This window comes from Notechis scutatus, chromosome 2, assembly GCF_049901735.1.
Source record: "Notechis scutatus isolate UNSWTSFEM ecotype Mainland chromosome 2, rNotScu1.2, whole genome shotgun sequence".
In the NCBI taxonomy this organism is placed as follows: Eukaryota; Metazoa; Chordata; class Lepidosauria; order Squamata; family Elapidae; genus Notechis; species Notechis scutatus.
Window position 1 is genome coordinate 156008468 of NC_142010.1, and position 19608 is coordinate 156028075.

General features: G+C 40.9%; 1 protein-coding gene across 1 annotated transcript in view; it reads left to right on the forward strand.

Moving 5' to 3' along the window:
* Window positions 1-525: 525 nt before the first annotated feature.
* ZSWIM4 (zinc finger SWIM-type containing 4) overlaps window positions 526-19608 on the forward strand; it is a 35093-nt gene continuing 16010 nt past the window's right edge. The window contains exons 1-2 of the mRNA XM_026681955.2: window positions 526-870; window positions 10474-10675. Coding sequence (XP_026537740.1) covers window positions 691-870; window positions 10474-10675 — 382 coding nt within the window. The 5' untranslated portion in view covers window positions 526-690. The remainder of the gene's footprint in view (window positions 871-10473; window positions 10676-19608) is intronic.

Consider the following 19608-nt stretch of genomic DNA (forward strand, 5'->3'; position numbering starts at 1 on the left):
CAATTGGCAAGGTTGTGTTTTCTTACATTCAGTATGTCTTTGTTTTTCGCCGGAAAATATTTAAATGCAATCACCAGATCGACTCAGCCCCACACCCTCGTTTTCTAGGTTCCGATGAAGAAGACCGAAGAGGGTCCGGCAAAGATGAACCCCGGGGAAGTGACGGGCGGGGTAGCGAGACAGCCTGAGCCGGAATGCGGCTCAACCCCCAGCTCGTTACATTGTTGCCATTCCCAGCCGGCATCAGAATGTTGTGAATGGAAGGATCGCGGCGTAGGCCACGCCCACGTAGAACCCTATCTTAAGGGCCTTGGTCTCCCGTCTTGCCTGATTGGCTGGGGGGGCTTCCCGACCTTTGATTGACATCCTTTTTTCCAGACAGCTCCTATTCCCTTTTTTTTAAAGCCCCACAACATGGGGGCGTGCATTGTTCCTCCTTGATTGGCAACCGAGCTCGGCCAATCTGCACAAGGCTCTCTCTTGCACACTGCCCAATAGAAAGCGGGTGAAGAGAAAAGGGAGGTCCAGGGAACCAGCAGCCGTCGAGCTCATTGTTGTGGGAGCTCCTTAAAGGGGCCGTATCCGCCGCCCACAGAAAGAGAAACGACCAACTGACCGGGCTGGGCCCGGGCCGCCACTGGTGGGTTTTTCGGGAAGGTGCTCAGGAGAGGCCGGGGATCGGCCGGGCCTATGGAGCTTCCGCCCGCTAAGCGCAGGTGCGGCGCCCCTGGGGAGCAGCCCGACCCGGGACCGGGACCAGGCGCCGCCGCCGCCTCCTCCTCCCCCCCTTCCGCTTCCACCTCTTCTGCCGTCGAGACGCTTCTGGACCTGAGCGCCCGGCGGGTGGCCGAAACTTGGGCCTTCGAGCAGGTGAGAGGAAGGACAGATCCCCCACGGGGCAGCGCGGCGCTCTTGGCTTCCCTTCCTGGCCGCCTTTGACGTTCCTTGGCTGTGATGCGAGAGCCCCGGAGGGGAGTCTCTGGAAACCGCCTGCCCCGCCGCCTCTTTCAGAGGGAGCCGCCGGGGCGCAAAGCTGCCCGCAAGTCTTCCCCCTCCCCACCCCGCACAAGTGCAATGGGGGCTGCCGGAGGGCGAGGGAGCGGAGCCGCTCCGCGCAGACCCTCCGGAGAGGGCTCTCGACCCGCCTTTGAACTCCTTGTTTGAAAGGCTTCTCTCTTCGCCTTCTGCCCCCACCGCATCCGCCGCCGCCGCCGCCGGTGGGAGATCGGGGCTTAAGCCAGAAATGCCAGCTTCTCCAAATCGCTCCCGGGGCAGCCCCTCTGACAATAGGGCCGACGGGCAAAGCGTTAGTAGGTGGCGAGAGCGGTCGCGCCACAAGGTGGAAAAAGCGCTTCACCTGCTGACTTGGGCACCTCCGAGATGCTGTTAGCAGCCTGGGAGCAGGGAAAGCCCGGTTTCTTTCTTTCCCTGGTTGGTTGGTTGGTAACTTGAAACAAAGCTTAGCTTAATCTGCCACTTTTTCACTAGTTTCCCTTCCATTCCTCCCCTCCCCCCCCCCATTTTTCCCTTCAGGGACTGTCCTTTTTCTTCTTTAGCTGCAGGCAAAACCACATTCTCTCTCTCTCTCTCTCTCTGTCTCTTTCTTCCTCCTGCCCCTTTTCCTGTTGCTGGAAACTATCAGCTGGCTATTCATAGTTCATTTTACATTCTCTGTAAACTTGTAGCATCCTCTCCTTAGGGTAAAGTTCTAATTGTGTTTGGGATCCTTTTTGTGTGTGGAGACTTCCTTATAAAAGCAGCTTTTGCAAGGGAAGGGAGCAGGTGGATTATCCAGACTAGGGTAGGTCTTGTATTTGTCAGGTGACAAATGCTCGATTTCTCCATTTATTTGCCAATGGATAACTTTTTCCTTGGAACCCCTCTTCTTTAATGGCTTGCTTTAAGAGCCACTCCTGTTCTGTCTGCCACAGTTTTTGGTCTGATTCTTACTAAATGTGAGTTCACATGCTCTCTTGATGGACTGGACTACAATGGGAGAAAATGCTTTAAATGAATATATTTCGGTTTGGCTAACTTGCCAATGTGTTCAGTTCAACTTTTATTTGTGGCTTTTCTCTCTGTGCTCCTCCACAAGTTTTCTTAATTTTTTTTTTTCCTGTACCAGACTGTTCCTTCACAAGCTGATGTCCTTCAGTCTGTAGGAAATGATTATGGTATCTCTTTTTTTTTCCCAAGGCCTTTTCTGGAACAAAGCATGAGAAGTAGGAGATAGCTGAAACTAAGTAGACATGATTTAGCTGGGAGATCTGGGGCTAGTCTGGGCAAAACCCAAGTGAAAGTGAAATCTCGATACTCTTACAGGTGGGTGGGGAGAGGCTTGGCTTGCTCCATGTGTATTTGTCTCTTCATCTCTCTCTGCCCCCTTCTTGAAATTGAATAGAATCACGCTTACCCATTATTCTTGGATATCAGAATTTAGTTATTTCTTTCCATCAAGCAGAACATTCCTTGTAAGCAGCTACAGTTCATACAAGGAGACACCAGAGCATAATTTCCGTGTTGGGCTGAGAAACTAGTCCAACAAGAGTCGCTTGTCACTGACATCAGCAGGTGAAACTTCCCAAGTTGAAGCATGTGCACACCTGAAATGGGAGAGAATGCAGATGATATCTGCTTTGGAAAGTGTTGTTACTAGTATTTAGCCTGGGAAAGATTCCATCACAGCAATTTAAAAAGAAGTTTCACCAGGGCAAATTTGTTTTAAAAGGCCCTTGATACTTCTGATATAGCAAGGTAAAGAGTTCAATAGTTCCGAGGGATCCAAATTGCATGATGGTTCTTAAGCAGTTTGGCATAACTTTACATCTCCAGCAATGTGCGCGTTTATAATAAGAATAGAAAGATGACTGCTTTTCTTTTTGCCCCACATTGCACCATCGGTTTTTCCACCAGACGGAACAACTTTATGACACAGAATAAATTGGGTTGGGGAAGAGAATTAGGAAGCTGATGAAATCCATGATTTCTGTATAATTTTTTCAATTTGGAAATGCAATTTTTATTTTGAGTAGAGTGGTTGAATATATTATTGAATCAGAATCTCTTTCAAGAAATCACCTTTTTAACCTGAGGCCTCATTCTAAATTAGTTAAGAGAATTGTCATTATAATTGCAACAACTTTGACTTGAATTTAGCAAAGTGATAGCCATTACCTTTGTCTGGATCCTCACTCAAGTGGTATGTCTGTGTCTGGCTTTTTCTGCTGCAGATATGCAGCTTATATGATGGAAGACTCTTCAATTGAAGAGCATTCCTCGTTTAAAGAACATTATACATTTTAGAAGCAAGCTTCTTGTAAATACAGTCCCCTGACATTTCTAGGAAAAAAAAAATATGAAGTGATGTTTTGGTCCTAAGAGAACCTACTTGCTATCTAAAGAGCTAGGTGAACTCATTTGCACCCTGGTTCAGTGAGAAGTCAGCCTTGGTATATGCTTGCTTACGTCCATCTTTATGAAACCACAAAATCTCTCCAATGTTTCTTTTATGATAGTCTTTCTTTGAACCTATTCTTGTGCTAGCAAAAGAGAAGTAATCTGACTGTAATAAGTGGTGAAGTGGTATTGGCTGAGATGCAGTTTAGAATATAGAATGTGCCCTTGATAAATCATGAGTTGAAATCAACGGGGATGTTCTCTGGTTCGGACCCAATGAAAGATATGGCCACAGCTTTCATGACATTCATGTTTATTTCATTTAGGTTTGTTCAGAAGCTCTCCTAATTTGGTAGTAATGATTGTACCTTCAGATTAGTCAGATTTGATTCCATGTCCCTTTTCGAAGTGGGAGGACAATATGTAGTCAAAATTTAGATTTCCTACTGTCTTTCCTTCTTGCCATCAATATTAACTATGTGACACCATTAGTTCAATCTGGCAGTGCTCTTTGTAGAAAGAATATGCTCCCTTAGAAGGCACAGAACCTGGGCCTTTGTGTAAGAGCAGAATGTAATTAAAGGATGACAGAAGTATTGATCAAATGTTGGGAAATCTAAAGCTAGTTTAACTTGTACATTATTCTAAGAGAAATATGTAAAATATAATTCTGCAGAAGCATGGAAGACAATGTTTCTTTCTTAGCTCTAGTGGGCAGGTTGTTTCTGGTATTCGCACGGGCGATGACGGTAGCACTGGGAGAACTGTAAAATCTGTAAAAGACAGACCAGAAATAAAAGTTAAAATAAGCACACAAAAAAAAAAAAAATAGTAAGAGAACCTGTCTGATCTTGATCAAAACAAATCGCCGGGGCCTGATGGATTACATCCCAGAGTTTTAAAGGAGCTGGCAGAGGTCATCTCAGAACCACTGCACCATATCTTTCAAAAATCCTGGAGCACCGGGGAACTGCTAGAGGACTGGAAAAGAGTTGATGTGGTTCCCATCTTCAAAAAAGGAAAAAAACAGATCCAGGAAACTATAGACCAATCAGCCTAATATCAATACCCGGGAAGATACTGGAAAAGATAATAAAAAAAACCCAGATCTGCCAACATCTAGAAACAAGTAAAGTAATAACTAGCAGTCAGCACGGGTTTGTTAAGAACAGATCATGCCAAACCAATCTTATTTCATTCTTCAACAAAGTGACTAAATTAGTAGACCAGCAAAATACTGTGGACATAATATATTTAGATTTCAGCAAGGCATTCGACAAAGTAGACCGCAACCTACTTCTTGGCAAGTTAGAAAAAAGTGGGATAGATAGAACCACCACTAGATGGACTCGCAACTGGCTGGCAAACTGTACTCAACGAGTAGTCCTTAATGGGTCTAAGTCTACATGGAGGGAAGTAAGCAGTGGGGTGCCACAAGGTTCTGTCTTAGGCCCAGGTACTTTTCAATATCTTCATTAACGACTTAGATGAGGGAATAGAAGGGGAACTTAGCAAATTTGCAGATGATACTAAGCTGGCAGGAATAGCTAATACCCAAGAAGTTAGGCTCAAGATCCAGATGGATCTTGACAGACTAGAACACTGGGCCATATCTAACAAAATGAAATTCAATGTAGAGAAAAGTAAAGTTCTACACTTAGACAAGAAAAACCAAAAGTGCACATATAGACTGGGTGAAACCAGGCTCAATAGCAGTAACTGTGAGAGGGATCTTGGAGTCCTAGTGAACAACCAGCTAAATAGGAGCCAGCAGTATGCAGCAGCAGCCAAAAAGCTAATGCAATCCTAAATAGTATTAACAGAGGGATACAATCAAGATCAAGTGAGGTACTAATACTACTCTATAAAGCTTTAGTAAGACCACACCTAGAGTACTGCATCCAGTTTTGTTCACCACATTATAAAAAAGATGTTGAGACTCTAGAAAAAGTACAGAGAAGAGCAACCAGGATGATTAGGGGACTGGAGACTAAAATATATGAAGAATGGTTACAGGTACTGGGCATGGCTAGTCTAGTGAAGAGAATGACCAGGGGAGACATCCAATATTTGAGGGGCTGCCACAGAGAGGAGGGGGGGTCAAGCTATTTTCCAAGGTACCGAAGGCCAGACAAGGAATAATGGATGGAAAGTGAACAAGGAGAGATTTAACCTGGAAATAAGGAGAAACTTTCTGACAGTGAGAACAATTAACCAATGGAACAGCTTTTCCCTCGGAAGTTGTGGGAGCGCTTGAGACTTTCAAGAAGAGATTGGACTGCCATTTGTCAGAAATGGTGTAGGGTCTCCCGCTTGGGCGAGGGGGTTGGACTAGATGACCTACAAGGTCCCTTCCAACTCTATCTGTTTTAACTGTTTTAACAGAGTGTTAGTTGAGTAAATTGCATGTAGAAGAATGAAAGAAGGCTGCTGGCAAAGCCTGATTTTAGAAGGGCAATCATAGCAGAATATTTCAGCACAGGGATAAGATGTGAAGGTTCAGTTAAGACATCTGAGCTGATTGAAAAGGAAAGAACTTCACCGAGTCAAGGTGATTACATGGAGATGATTGCTGAAAGGCAGTGACATATTGAGGCTGGATGTGTGCCTTATGGGTGATGTGATATTCCAGAGAATCCAGTTTTACACAGATTGAATTTGTCAGGTATGACCTAAGAGGCTTGACAAAGTTTTGGCTTCTAGGGGCATTTCTGTGTATCAAAGAATCAGTTTATAGGAATGTGACAGAATCCTGCGGAAAATTCTGGTTCAAAATTGGTTGGATTTATTTATTTTTGGCTGGTAGACATATGGCCACCCTTCCTCTGTTAAGGGTGACAAGAACAGTGACACTCATCCATAATCCCCTTCCTCTTGTGTTGAACCTGTAAGCCTGCCAGAGCTATCAAACACCTGGATTGGATTGGTGATAAAATAAGCAATCAATCTAGCACCTTTGCATGTAGAATCTGTTTTTTTATGTTATAAGCATTAATGTGGGTCTGAGTCCTATACGGTTAGGTATGCCAGACCAAGACATTTTCTCAAATAAGTTTATTGGAATGGACTCAAGCCCACTTATCTGATCATTGTCTTAGTAGCAATTCTTCCTACTTTCTTCAAGGCCATTTTCTTTGCCTCTTCATGGTTTGGTGTTTGTGTTAAGTCCTGCCATTGCAATTTGTAAACGGGGGGCTTATGACTTACTGCTACGGGAGTGAATCCAGCCAATTTGATTCATTCAAGAGGCAGTGTTTAACTAATTCATGACTTAGAAGAACTTATGGCCTGAATAAGTCTGTGATTGTTTAAATCAGTGGTTCTTAACCTGGGCGATATTGCCCCCCAGGGGGCGATTTCTTTTTTTTTAGGGGGGCGATGGAACGAAAAGGGGAGATGTGGGGGCGAAGGAATGGAAGAGGGGGCAATGGAGCGAGAAGTTTTGGGGACACTTTTGAGACTTTTTTCGTACAGTGAACCACTGTATATCTGTCGTACAAAAACATCAGATCACTCGCTCTAGTGAACTGTGTTTTAAAATGTTCCTCCAGCTAGCTTCAGTACAGAACACCGTACATATGTGAATATGCATCGCTCATCTTCATGCGTGTTGCGCAGCAGCCTCTATCACTCTACCCATTAAATTTGTCGCTCTGATTTTTGTTGCTTTCCTTCTGTAAAAATTTTCTTTGTGTCTTTTTAACCCTTTTTGCAGTATGCATGAATATATATTTTCCTCAAATCTTAATTTAGTTTCAGAGTTTTCATCTTGAAATTCTTAGTTCCTGCATTGCGGTTTGTTCTTATGCCCTTTTTATATTTCTTTTTGCGTCTTAAAATTCACTTGTAATTAAATCATTAAATGTTACTGGTTTTTTGGGGGGCATTTCATTTTCTTACAATTGAATTTTGTTTTCAGTGGTCATTGCATTTAAGTGTCTTGAATAAATAAGATAATAATGAAATACATGTATCACGAAGTTTGGGAGTAAAGTGATGGGTGGCATCAGAATTTTTCACACAGTTGAGATATGCGAAAAAGACTGGAAATAAATGATTTGCATCGATATGTCCTGATGACAATTTTCAAGAAAACAAAAAACGTGTTTGCATAAATTGAAGAATTATTTCCCTGTGTTGTGATTGAGAGGTTATGTTGGGGGAGGGGGGCGATGATAACTTCCTCAATGGCTCAAGGGGGCGATTCTTTCAATAAGGTTAAGAACCACTGGTTTAAATCATCCTTCTCCAGCCTGGTCTGCAATTCCCATAATACCTTCCAGCCAGCACACTATGTAGGAACTAAGATGTCTTGGGTAAGAGACTCTCTTGTTATTCTCAACCCCTTGTAGTGCTGTGTGCATGGGTGTCCTTGGAAGGAAGCGAATAAAAGCTGCAAATGCTTTTGTTTTCTGAGTTGCTTCAAGTGGTAGAATCTTCCTTCAGATTCTTATAAGGAGCAACGCCAGAAGCCTCCAGAGCCTGATGGATATCTGTTGGATATGAGCCTTTCGGATATGAGCTTGTTGGAGATGAATGAGGCTGAATAAGAAATGAAAGCCTGAACAAACGAGACGAGAATTGAAAAAAGTGTGCTGGAGACAACGTGGCCAAAGACTCTCACAGGCCCAAAGTGCAACAAGGAGTGATATATAAAAATGCGGTAACTTGAAACCAACATGGCAGAATGAAATTATATGTGGAAGGAAGTTGTAGGAAATGGGGTAAAGCTGAGTAAATATTCAAATGTTCTAGATCTGCCTACAAAAAGACGATTTCCCTGTCCTTGGGTTCTTAATCCTCTGCATTCTTCTCAGTGTATGCTATTTCTCCATCTGCTCTCTCTTTTGTTGTCCTTTTTGTAAATATGTGTGCAACACCAATCCCCGCTGTTATATCCAAGGATTGCATTCCTCCAGCAATTCATATCCTGGTTAGGTTATGCAGTGCCCTTGCTGAAAGAGGATGTCCCCTCTACCTCAACTTGTACACTGAGGGAATGGAAGAGCAGTAGAGGAACCATGTAGGCATTTTTCTACCTCCAGAGGATGGTATCACTTTCCAAAGAGTTTTGGCTGGACCTAATGCAGGAAACAGTTCAGGGGCCAAGGAGAGGGAGATCAATTTCCTATAATATTTAAGTTACTTTAAAATCAAAATGCCTAAGCCAACCAGAGCTATCGCCACAAGGAGAAGCCGAACCCAACAGGGGGCTTGACTTCCTAGACTAGCATGGACAGGGAAATTCCCAGGCTTAATTCTTCAGCCCTCTCTCCCTTCTCTGTCCCTGCAGCCACAATGCTTTGGAGAGGCAGGAGTGCTACTGCTGCTAAAGGAGACAGGCTTAGTCCAGACCTCAGCATGGCTCCCTTTTTACCTCCTGAGCAACCAGCTGTTCTCTAGCCACTGTGTGGGTTTTATGTTTCTTCTCTATAGTGAAGGACACTTGGCCATTTGCATTCCTCTTTCAGCCCTGCGACAGGCCTGTGGTTTCCAGTATCCCTCCCCATTTCCCGTCACATTCTCTCTTTCTTCCCACGCAACCTTGAAGTAGCTCAATATTTGGCCTTTCTTCTCAGAAGAGCGGAAAGGAAGGAAGGGTTGAATCGCAGATCCCTGCTTGGCTGCCTGCTTGATTGGACGCTAAATCTAGCAATTCAGCATGGTTTGTTAATCATATGCCAGAGTGGCAAAATATGGCATAAAGCATAGAGCAAAGCCTGTTTGACCTTATTTTATAGAAATCTGATCTTTTAGCCATTTTGGAGGCTTCTGGGAAAAGGGAGAGCAAGTTTATCTTGGAACTGAAGTATTTATCTCCAGTCCTAAGATGCCTTACAAGAACACTTGGTTGGCCTATCCCTGTAAGGGGAGACCCAGGAAATGCTGCTCTTTGTTCTTCTATCTCATGCTTGTATGTTTTCTCCAAAGTATTCTTCACCATTATGACAGCCACAGCAGGACTGATCAAAGTAAAGTGGGTGGGTGGGGGGAATCAAAGTTATTATAGCAAAGAAATCCATCATAAAAAGCTTTGGGATGGGGAAGCAATGCTATAACTTGGCACTTGAAAGCAACTCTTCTGAAGATCTGTTGAAGGAAATACCATAATTCAAGTAATCTTAAAAGAAAAGGTTGGATCCAGTTGATACATCTGGTGTGTGCTGTGAACTGCTGACAGGTTCATCATGTGGGACGGGATGACAACCTGCCTACCAGTGTACTTTTTAACTCTCTAAAGCAGGGGTCTCAAACTCGCGGCCCGTGGGCCAATTGCGGCCCGCAGGACGATATCCTGTGGCCCCCACCGTGATATGAAAGTATAATATTAGTGCGGCCCGAAGGGGGAATGGACCTCTGAAGGAAGTCCCGCCCACCGTTCCTCATCGTGGCTTCTTCTCCACCCTGAACTTTAACAAGTCCAAGTACAGGTCCAGACTTACTGATGATCATCTTCAAGCCATACTGAGGGTCTCAAGTGCCTCCTCTCTCAAGCCAAATGTGGCTCAGATATGTGAGAGGAAGCGTTGTCAAGTCTCTGGCAGCAAGGAGTAAGCTGGAGAAGCCATGTTCTGAGGAACTGTTCATGATCTTCATTCAATGTTCCATTCATGTGTTCAGGACAGTTCATGTATTGGAGAAATCATTAACTGTTGATGACATTTGAGGATATTTTTTTAACAACGTTTTTTGTGGAATCCCTTATGCGGCCTAGCCTCACCCAGACTCTGCCTCCAGCGGCCCCCAGGTAAATTGAGTTTGAGACCCCTGCTCTAAAGGCATAATGTAGATAAGAGTTGACAAGAGAAAATATTTAAGCCTGTGTTCAATTGTTTTATGAGTTTGGGGAATTTGTTTCACCCCTCAATTACATAAAACAAAGTAGTGGTTTTGCTTGCAAATTTTGGTGAGGATGTCTGGGAACTTTCTGTTGCTATTTAATATAGGGTTTGAGGAATTGTATATGGCTCAAAGGTTGTTTACCTTGGATTCAGGGTAAGACTGAACCTCAGATCCCTGCTCAAAGTAGCTGAGGACTTCTAATGGTCTCTCTTCCTTCTTTGTCCTCTTGTACAGGTTGAAGAACGTTTCTCCCGTGTCCCAGAACCTGTACAGAAGCGCATAGTGTTCTGGTCCTTCCCACGGAGTGAACGGGAAATATGCATGTACTCTTCCCTTGGCTATCATCCCCCAGAGGGTGAGCGAGACTCTCGTGTGCCCTTTAACCGTGGCTTGAATTTACTACAGTCAGGTGCTGTTGACCGTGTCCTCCAAGTAGGTAAGTAACTTAATTTTAAAAAAAGAAAATCATATTTACATACTGGATTGTGGCTATGCTAAAGCAATCAGTAAGCTTCCACACATTTAAATAAGATGGGCCAGTCTAATCCGCAATAATTTTTTAAAGGAGAGCCATGTCTTTATTGATCGTTTTGTAAACCATTAATTATGCATCTGATTTTTTTCTTTGCAATGTAATTGGAATAAAGAAGTAAAAATAAATGGAAGTGTTTTGTACTTCCAACTTACATTCATACCTAAATGAACTTTAGATTTTTAATTGCATGTAGTTAGGTATAAAATTGTGTTTTTTTTTTATGATAACCCAAGATGGAAGTCCATCATCATAGATGTTGTGTCCAAAATAACAGGGCAGCCAAACACCATATTTGCTTTTGGGAGATTAGCAGTTTGTTATATTCCTGTCATACAATCATTCTTGAAGTATTTATATATAGAGGTTGCAAATTGCAAACCCTTAAATGCTATGCTGAAAATAATCTTTATTTTATTGAATGTTCTTTTGACTTTTCCTTAATTCACCGAGCGGTCAAAGTGTTTTATAATAAAGCCATGCAACTAAAAGAAATCCCCTATAACCTGTATGTCTCTTGGCAATCACACAGAAAAGCCTCAATAATAATATAAAAAAACAATCAGAAAACTTCATTGAAAGTTTAGAAGAATGATCTGAAAATTGGAGACTTAATGTTATTTTCCAGGGAAGGAATAATTCAGCCTGGCGCCTGCTACATTTCTAGTAACAAGATGATGGTCTAGCTTCTGCTTTTTGCACTAGTTGTGCAAGGGCTGCTCCTTGTAATGCATGTGCCTTGGAAGCTATTTATTACCCTATGTCAGAACTCAGCTGAATTTATTACCCTACATTGACCTCAGCTGGATAAAAAAGGATATCTCTACATGTATGTAGAACCTCCGTAAATGTTGAATTATTATGCATGTCAGGGATTCTTCACCAATTTTGGTTGACTTTGAAAAAGCTAAGCAGAGTTGACTTGGATAGAAGACCACTAGGAAATGAAATTCAGTGTAGAGAAAAGTAAAGTCCTACACTTAGGCAAGAAAAACCAAAAGTACACATATAGACTGGGTGAAACCAGGCTCAATAGCAGTAACTGTGAGAGGGATCTTGGAGTCCTAGTGAACAACCAGCTAAATAGGAGCCAGCAGTATGCAGCAGCAGCCAAAAAGCTAATGCAATCCTAAATTGTATTAACAGGCGGATACAATCAAGATCAAGGGAAGTACTAATACCACTCTATAAAGCTTTAGTAAGACCACACCTAGAGCACTGCATCCAGTTTTGGCCACCACACTATAAAAAAAGATGTTGAAACTCTAGAAAAAGTGCAGAGAAGAGCAACCAGGATGATTAGGGGACTGGAGACTAAAACATATGAAGAACGGTTACAGGTACTGGGCATGGCTAGTCTAGTGAAGAGAAGGACCAAGGGAGACATCCAATATTTGAGGGGCTGCCACAGAGAGGGAGGGTGTCAATCTATTTTCTAAAGCACCTGAAGGCCAGACAAGGAATAATGGATGGAAAGTGAACAAGGAGAGATTTAACCTGGAAATAAGGAGAAACTTTCTGACAGTGAGAACAATCAACCAATGGAACAGCTTGCCCTCGGAAGTTGTGGGAGCGCTTGAGACCTTCAAGAAGAGATTGGACTGCCATTTGTCAGAAATGGTGTAGGGTCTCCTGCAAGGACAGAGCATTGGACTAGATGACCTACAAGGTTCCTTCCAACTCTGATTATCTGTTATCTGAAATCAGATAGCAGTAGAGAATCCTGGGAAGCCACAAAATATTCTGGAAAAACACAGTGGCACTTTTCACACTTTTCATTCTGTTACCAAGTATTAAACCTGGCTATGTGTGTTAAATTTGAATTTGAGAGACATTAATTAAATTTCAAGCAGCCAGTTGCTGCTTATTTAACAAATTTAGATTAAGCAAATCATGGCTTAATGCTGTGTGTGATTGTAGTATCTGAGTTTTCAGAACTGGAGAGCGGTGTGCAATTTTTCTAGATAGCCATGTACAATGAATAATTGCTCTGGAAAATTATGATGAAACACTGAAGAGGTACTAAATCTCACTTGTGCCCCAGTTAATTCACATAATAGAAGGAGTCAGCTCTTGCTCCTAAACTTGGAAAACTAAACATGGAAGTTTACACCACCACCCCCATCTTAGGAACCATATAGTTAGTCTTCTTTGAATAAGGTCAAAAGTCCTTATATTGCCAGATTCCAGCTTTTATCCTTGTACAGTTAACATGTATAAATGCTGTTTATTGGACCCATTATGAAAGAGGTTACAGGGCAGATGATTGTTGGACTCAGTTAATTGGTCTGCTGAAGGGAGGGTCTCTGTCCTTTGTGAAAATAGTGTTCGTTTTCTCTCATTTTAGAAAGGTTTCTGTTAACCGATTTCTAGTGTTTTAACTGCAGACAACCTTAGCTCCACTATAGTAACAATAAATAGAATTGTTTCTGCATCTCAGCTGTCCTTCTGTTTATGAACTTCTGTAAGTGAGCTCTGTGGGATGGGCTCCTATAAATGGCCAAAGTATCCACCTACACTGTGTGGAACAAAGCGTCTTTACTCTCGTCCATATTTTGGTATATATTAAAGCAAGTTGGAACACAAATGTTGCTGAGTTTGCCTACTGCTACAATGATGGGAGTTCATTTGGGAATTTCTTACACCTCCCTCAGCTGACCTCTGATTTTGGAGCCAAGAATCTAAAGCAGAAATATACAACCTGAAGATGCAGAGCCACATGTCCGTCCTGAAAGCTTTAGGCAAAGCTGCTCGAGGTTCCCTAAAGTACTTATTAAATTATAATTTGAATGTGAAGAAACATGATGAAATACCGTACTCATTGGAGAGTACTTAAATTAACTACAACTTTAATTACATGTCAATGAAATCAAATCTGGTGTTTGCTGTGGCCCTTTCCATTACTTTTTAGAATGCAGGTCCTGCTATGTCACTCAAAAACCAAATGTAGAGTTCATCCAGAAAGTTACACATTTTAGCCCAGAGATGTAATGTCTCTCTCTAAAAAATAGCTATTATTGTTATTATTGTTTCAAATATCAGAGTTGATCTTAAAATGGGTTGTAATTCACTTCTATGCATCCCTATTAAAAACTCCCACTGAGTTCAAAAGAGTTTGCTCCCAAGAAAACAGATCTAAAAATGCAATCTGATTTTTAAAATAAATGTCTTTGAGAAGCATATCGTAAGTAAATCAGGCTTGGTGTACCAAATGAGTATTTTCCTTTTACAGCAAGGTAGTGGTTCTGGTATGTGGTATCTGGTATCCCCTCCAGCCCACATACATTTCTTGAGAACATGCTATTCAGCTGCTTTTCTGTGGCCCATCTAAATGCTGACGGAGGTAGACTTTATGGGTCATGAGTTGTCTTTCCATTGCGAAGTACTGCAAAGCAGTTGCTAGTTTTTGTCTGTATGTTCATTGCATGAATATAGGAAGATATATGGAAGTAGCCCTTCTCAGCTGATTAACACAGGTTGTCTAATAACTCCAGGCCACACAAAAGTGAGATTAATATCAATATTTACATTGATTTCTGTTCCTCTTGTGTCAGCTTGGCCTTTTCTTGTCCTATAATTTCTTATTCTTGATTACACACTTGAACTATTCCCTGGCATTCCCAGATTGTGTATGAACTAGTCCCTGAAATACTTCTTTGGATATTAGACTTATTCTATATATCTTGCTCTGAGAGTATAAAAGCCTCTGTCTTCTTAAGTACTTACATTTCCAAAAGTGCTTGGAAGTGCTATAAATATTTCACTAAGAGATGCCTTCTATGAAGATGTTTTATATAGTGGGTGAAGTGCTAGCAAATGCTTCAAAACCTCACTCTTTTGTTTACTTTGTTGTTGTTTTTTTGAGTACCTTTGACTCAGACTTGACTCCTAGCCCAGACAAATCCCTGCAGTTTTCTTGGCAAGATTTCAGAAGTGGTTTGCTCTTCCTTTGCTTTCTAGGGCTAAGGGAAAGTGACTGGCCCAAGATCAAGCAGTTGGCTTTGTATCTATTTCAGGGTTAGAACTCATGGTCTTCTGGTTTCTAACTGGGTACCTTACCTACTCTACCAATCTGGGTCTCTTTGTTTACGTTAAGAACTATTAAAATTGCGTGTACTTTTATAGATGCATGTTGTGATGCTATGTAACAAAATGGGCCAGGATAATCCTATAGTTAATATAACATTAGGATTGGCTCTGTTTTTCCCATAAAAAAGGTTAACAGCAAACATGCTTTCAGTGGATTTATAGCTGTTTCATGTTACTGATTCTTTCTTTTTGCTTCATTTTGAATTCATTATATTCTACCTGCTTAAGTTACAGCACTTACTTTTATTTCCTACATGAACAAGCAAGCAGATTTTTAAACATCCTATCCATGAGATGCAGGACCAATAGGTTGCTCTATGGCAGAAGTCTTCAAACTTGGCAACTTTAAGACTTTTGGACTTCAACTCCCAGAATTCTCCAGCCAGCATAGCTGTCTGGGGAATTCTGGGAGTTGAAGTCCACATTGCCAAGTTTGAAGACCCCTGCTCTATGGGGCAAGGGCACAGGTTTCTAGTCCTGGATGGCTAGCACAGGATTGTAGAGTCATGTTCCTCTTTCTTTCTTGTCCCCTCCTCACTTTGAAGCTGACACCAAGTCTTTTTCCACTAGTAGTAAGAAAGGCCAACATTGTCATCTTCCCTGCAATACTCCATAAATTATTCAGAGCTCTGGGAAACTGCTAGGGCCTAACAGATAGCATTGTATCATGAAATCCAAGGTCATATTTTAGTACGGCTATAAATGTTATAAACTTGTTTAACAAAGAGTATTTTGTGAAAAGCTGATGAAGTGGCTTAGAGTGGGAGCCTTACAGCATAGCAGGAAATCCCCAGTTCCTCTCGCATTGCAGCCATAAACTTGTTTAGTGGCTTTAAGCAATCCATTTTTCTCTTGAACTCACCTACCCTCTTATAACATGAGGCTGCTACTGCCTATTTTAGAGTGATTGTAAGAATTAATGTGTCCAGCATATTGAATACTTGAAATGTGATTGATAAATAAGATATATAGAAATTAGCAGGTAGATTGCTTAAAGACTCATGCTATGCCCTGTGATCTTGGTGTTCTTTCTATGGTGCAGTCTGAATGAGTTTACTCAGAAGTTAGCTTCGTATACCTTATGGGAAACTTTGGCAATTAGGTGTTTCAAGATAACTATGTTCGTATTTATTTAGGTAGTTCGGCTAGTAGGAGGTTCAGTAGGTAGCTATGGCTCTATAAAGGCTAAGGAGTTTTTCCACAGCAGGGCACTTTCCATTTTCTATACACCATACTTAGAAGAAAAAGAAAGATTTGCTGTGTAAGAAAAAAGACTTATACAGTCCAGCGTTTGATTCAAGACTAGTTTCTCTTGATAGCTCTAGCCTCTATCCATTTGTCTAGTTCTATCTTGAGACCAAATGATGGCCAACACAACTTAGGAATTATAGGAATGATTGAAATTTATAGGGTTATGTAAGACTTGTCTAAAATATATTTGACCTTCTCCCCCCACTTAGTGCTAATTATAGCCAGGCCATGAACTGAAGGATTTGGTAAATTAAAATAACTAGTTATACAAAGAGTTTATCCATTACCACTAGATCCAATTAAAAAATAAATTGCTAAATTCTCAAGCTAGATGCAAATATAGAACATTTATTAACCAATATCTATCTTTTCTGAGTAGGGAGTAGAGATGAAATCCAGCATTTAAAACTATGGACATGGTGATTAGTAATGAGAGAAGTTGACAACCAACCTGGAGACAATAAGGTTGGGGTACTTGGAAAAGACTTTGGTGTATCTTTCAAGTAGAGTTTGGAATCTTACTTCAGCTGAGACAGATTTCCAGTTCTCCAGTGAAATTGGCTGAAAATAATATCAAGACCGGCAAAAAGAAACATGTAACAGAACTTCAGTGAGACGATAGAATTTGCCAATTGTGGTCCTCTGCCTTCAGATTTCATCAAACTCCATGGTAGAATTATATATTAGTTTTTGTAATGGACTTGTGGAATCATTATGCCACTCAAGATCAAGGACTGCCAGATTCTGCAGTTGACATCTCTTTGGGATGTTCTCTGTGTCTGGTTGCCCATATAAAGACAGGTTCCTCTTAAGTGACAGCTCAACTGCAACTGCTCACAGATTGCAAATCCTCTTCCATGCCTGTTTCATTTAACTGTATGTTCTAGCCACTCAAAATCTGCAAAGCTGTTATAGTGGCTCAAAACAATCCTTTTAAGCGGACACAGTTAATTCCCCATGTTGGGCTGGGAATTCTGGGAGTTGAAGTCCACAAGTCTTTAAAGTTAACCAAGGTTGGACACCTCTGAGTTAACAGAACCTTAGCAGATGGTTTTTGTTTCCTGGCCTGAATGCTTTAGGGCAATGATTGGCAACGCAGTATCATGCCAGGGAACTACTAAATTTGATCTGCTCTCTTTTGAGTTTGGTTTGACACATGAGCCCTTTGGTTTGATCCCATCTATCTTAAAAGTTTACCCCCCTCGTTCACTGGCTTTCAATGGAAGGCATGCTGGAGCCATCATACAATCCCGTTTACAAAATAAGTGCATTTTACAAAATATTTTGCATCTGGAATTCTAAATCACCAAAGCTAGCAGTCCAAATGGAATCTTTTTTTACAATTGCCAAAAATAAACTTTCTTAAAAGAATTTATTCTACTTAATATGAAAAAATGGGAGTATGTGCAACAAAGTAAGCTGCCATGAATTTGACACTAGTAGGAGTGAAAGAAGATCTGATTACTTTGCCCTATCAGTTATCCTTTTACCCATTATAAACTGTGATGTATAGTGAGAAAAGTGTCTGATGAAAGACAAGGCCTTGTCACCTGCAAAAGCTATTCTTAGGTAAAAATGGGAAAACAAGGTTTAAAATATTTTGCATCAGGTCCATCATGATTTCTTCATATAATTTACTACACTGCATTTCTCTTAAAATTCAGGACTTTCTAAAGTCTAAACTGGCTTCAGAATACACACACACACACACACACACACACACACTCACAGACAGACACACACACACACACACACACACTCACACTCACTCTAACTCAAGCCTCTGGACCTTCTTTAGGGACTCTATAGTCTTTATGCATTATGCATTCAAATTATTCAAGTTTAGCTTAATGATGCAAGTACTCTAAATGAGGGAAAAGCTAGTTTTGCAAGACTGTTTACCTGTTGAATATTTTGAATATGCTGTGTGTTTGAAACAGATCAAAAAACCTCTTTTTGGAAAAAAAAACCCTAAATAAAGTTAAAATATTAAAACCAGTGCCCGCTTTACAGTGATTGTAAGAAGTTTTCATTGGGCCTGTTTTAGCACAACAGGACTTGCATAGTCAGTTCCAAATATACCCAGGGGATTCTTAATGCAGTTCATTGAAACAAGCTGGAAACATATCATCCAGACATGAATACTGATACTCCAGTGAGTCAGAAAAAAACGAATCACACTAACATATTATGAGTAAATGTTGCTGCTTGAAAGGGGAAAAGGAAAAAAAGATGCTTTGCTCTAGTACCAGACCTTGACAACTGTTGACTACACTTGAGAAAATACTGGTTGTTAATATGCAATTGAAAATGGGGATTTGATTTCAGAAAAGTTATATATTTTTGTCTCTAATTATAGAAAGATTTATTTCATCTATAATATACACAGCTCACATAGTCCATTCTATATTTGACCATTTTACAAAATGCTTCCTCAAATTATTATACTATATAGTGGATCTCTTTCTAAACTGAAATCCTGGAATGTAAATGTGCAAAAATTGAAATGACAGAGTCCCAGACTCTTGTACTACATAATTACATAATCTGGTTTTAGATCCATTATTTTGATTATTTTATAGCTTCCCCATATCCAAAGAATAACTGTAAGCAGTGGTGGGATTCAAATTTTTTTACTACCAGTTCTGTGGGCATGGCTTGGTGGGCGTGGCAGGGGAAGGATACTGTAAAATCTCCAGTCAAAGGTGATATTTGCCAGTTCTCTGAACTACTCAAAATTTCCGCTACGGCTTTTCCAGAACTGGTCAGAACCTGCTGAATACCGCCACTGACTGTAAAAATATAGAGAGGTCCATGGGCTTATAGTTACCCTCCCCAAAGTGGATATGGTATAATCCCAAATAATAAGCCTCTGGTCACAGCTTATTGCATCAGTTTTTCGTACTTGGAGATAATCTTGTTAAAGGCCCTATTGCCAGTGGGATGTGCCCTTTCGTCTTAAACATTCCACTGTCTATAAAAGGAGCAGTAAAACCCTGCAACTTTGGGGCAGCTATTTTTAAGGCAGAAGGAACCCTCATTATTTGGATTTTTACCGGTAGTTGTTGGTACAACTGTTAAGAATTTGAATTTGCAGATTTAAATGCCTTTTTAAAAATATTACCAAGCTTTAAAAAGTTTGTACTCTTGGTAATTAAAATACATAATTATCCAAATATCTCTGTAATGTGTTTCTCCTATACCAAATAATATAATCAGTCTCTTAGTCAGTCTGCAGTGCTTGGCTCCTATTTGTTTGCCAACAAGAATAAATTCCTAATACTACAGAATCTGAAACTCTTGTTTCCTTTAGTAATGTGCTCAGTAAATAATAGTAAGAACTGCATTATGGATATTGCACTATTTTATGAGCAATTGAACAGTAATTATGCTTCCCCGTTAATTTTAAATCTTATTTCCTGTTTCTAATTCTGTGTCCTAGTGTTGGATATGCAGACTTAGTCATGTGCCATCTACTTGCTGGTTGTTTTTAACTA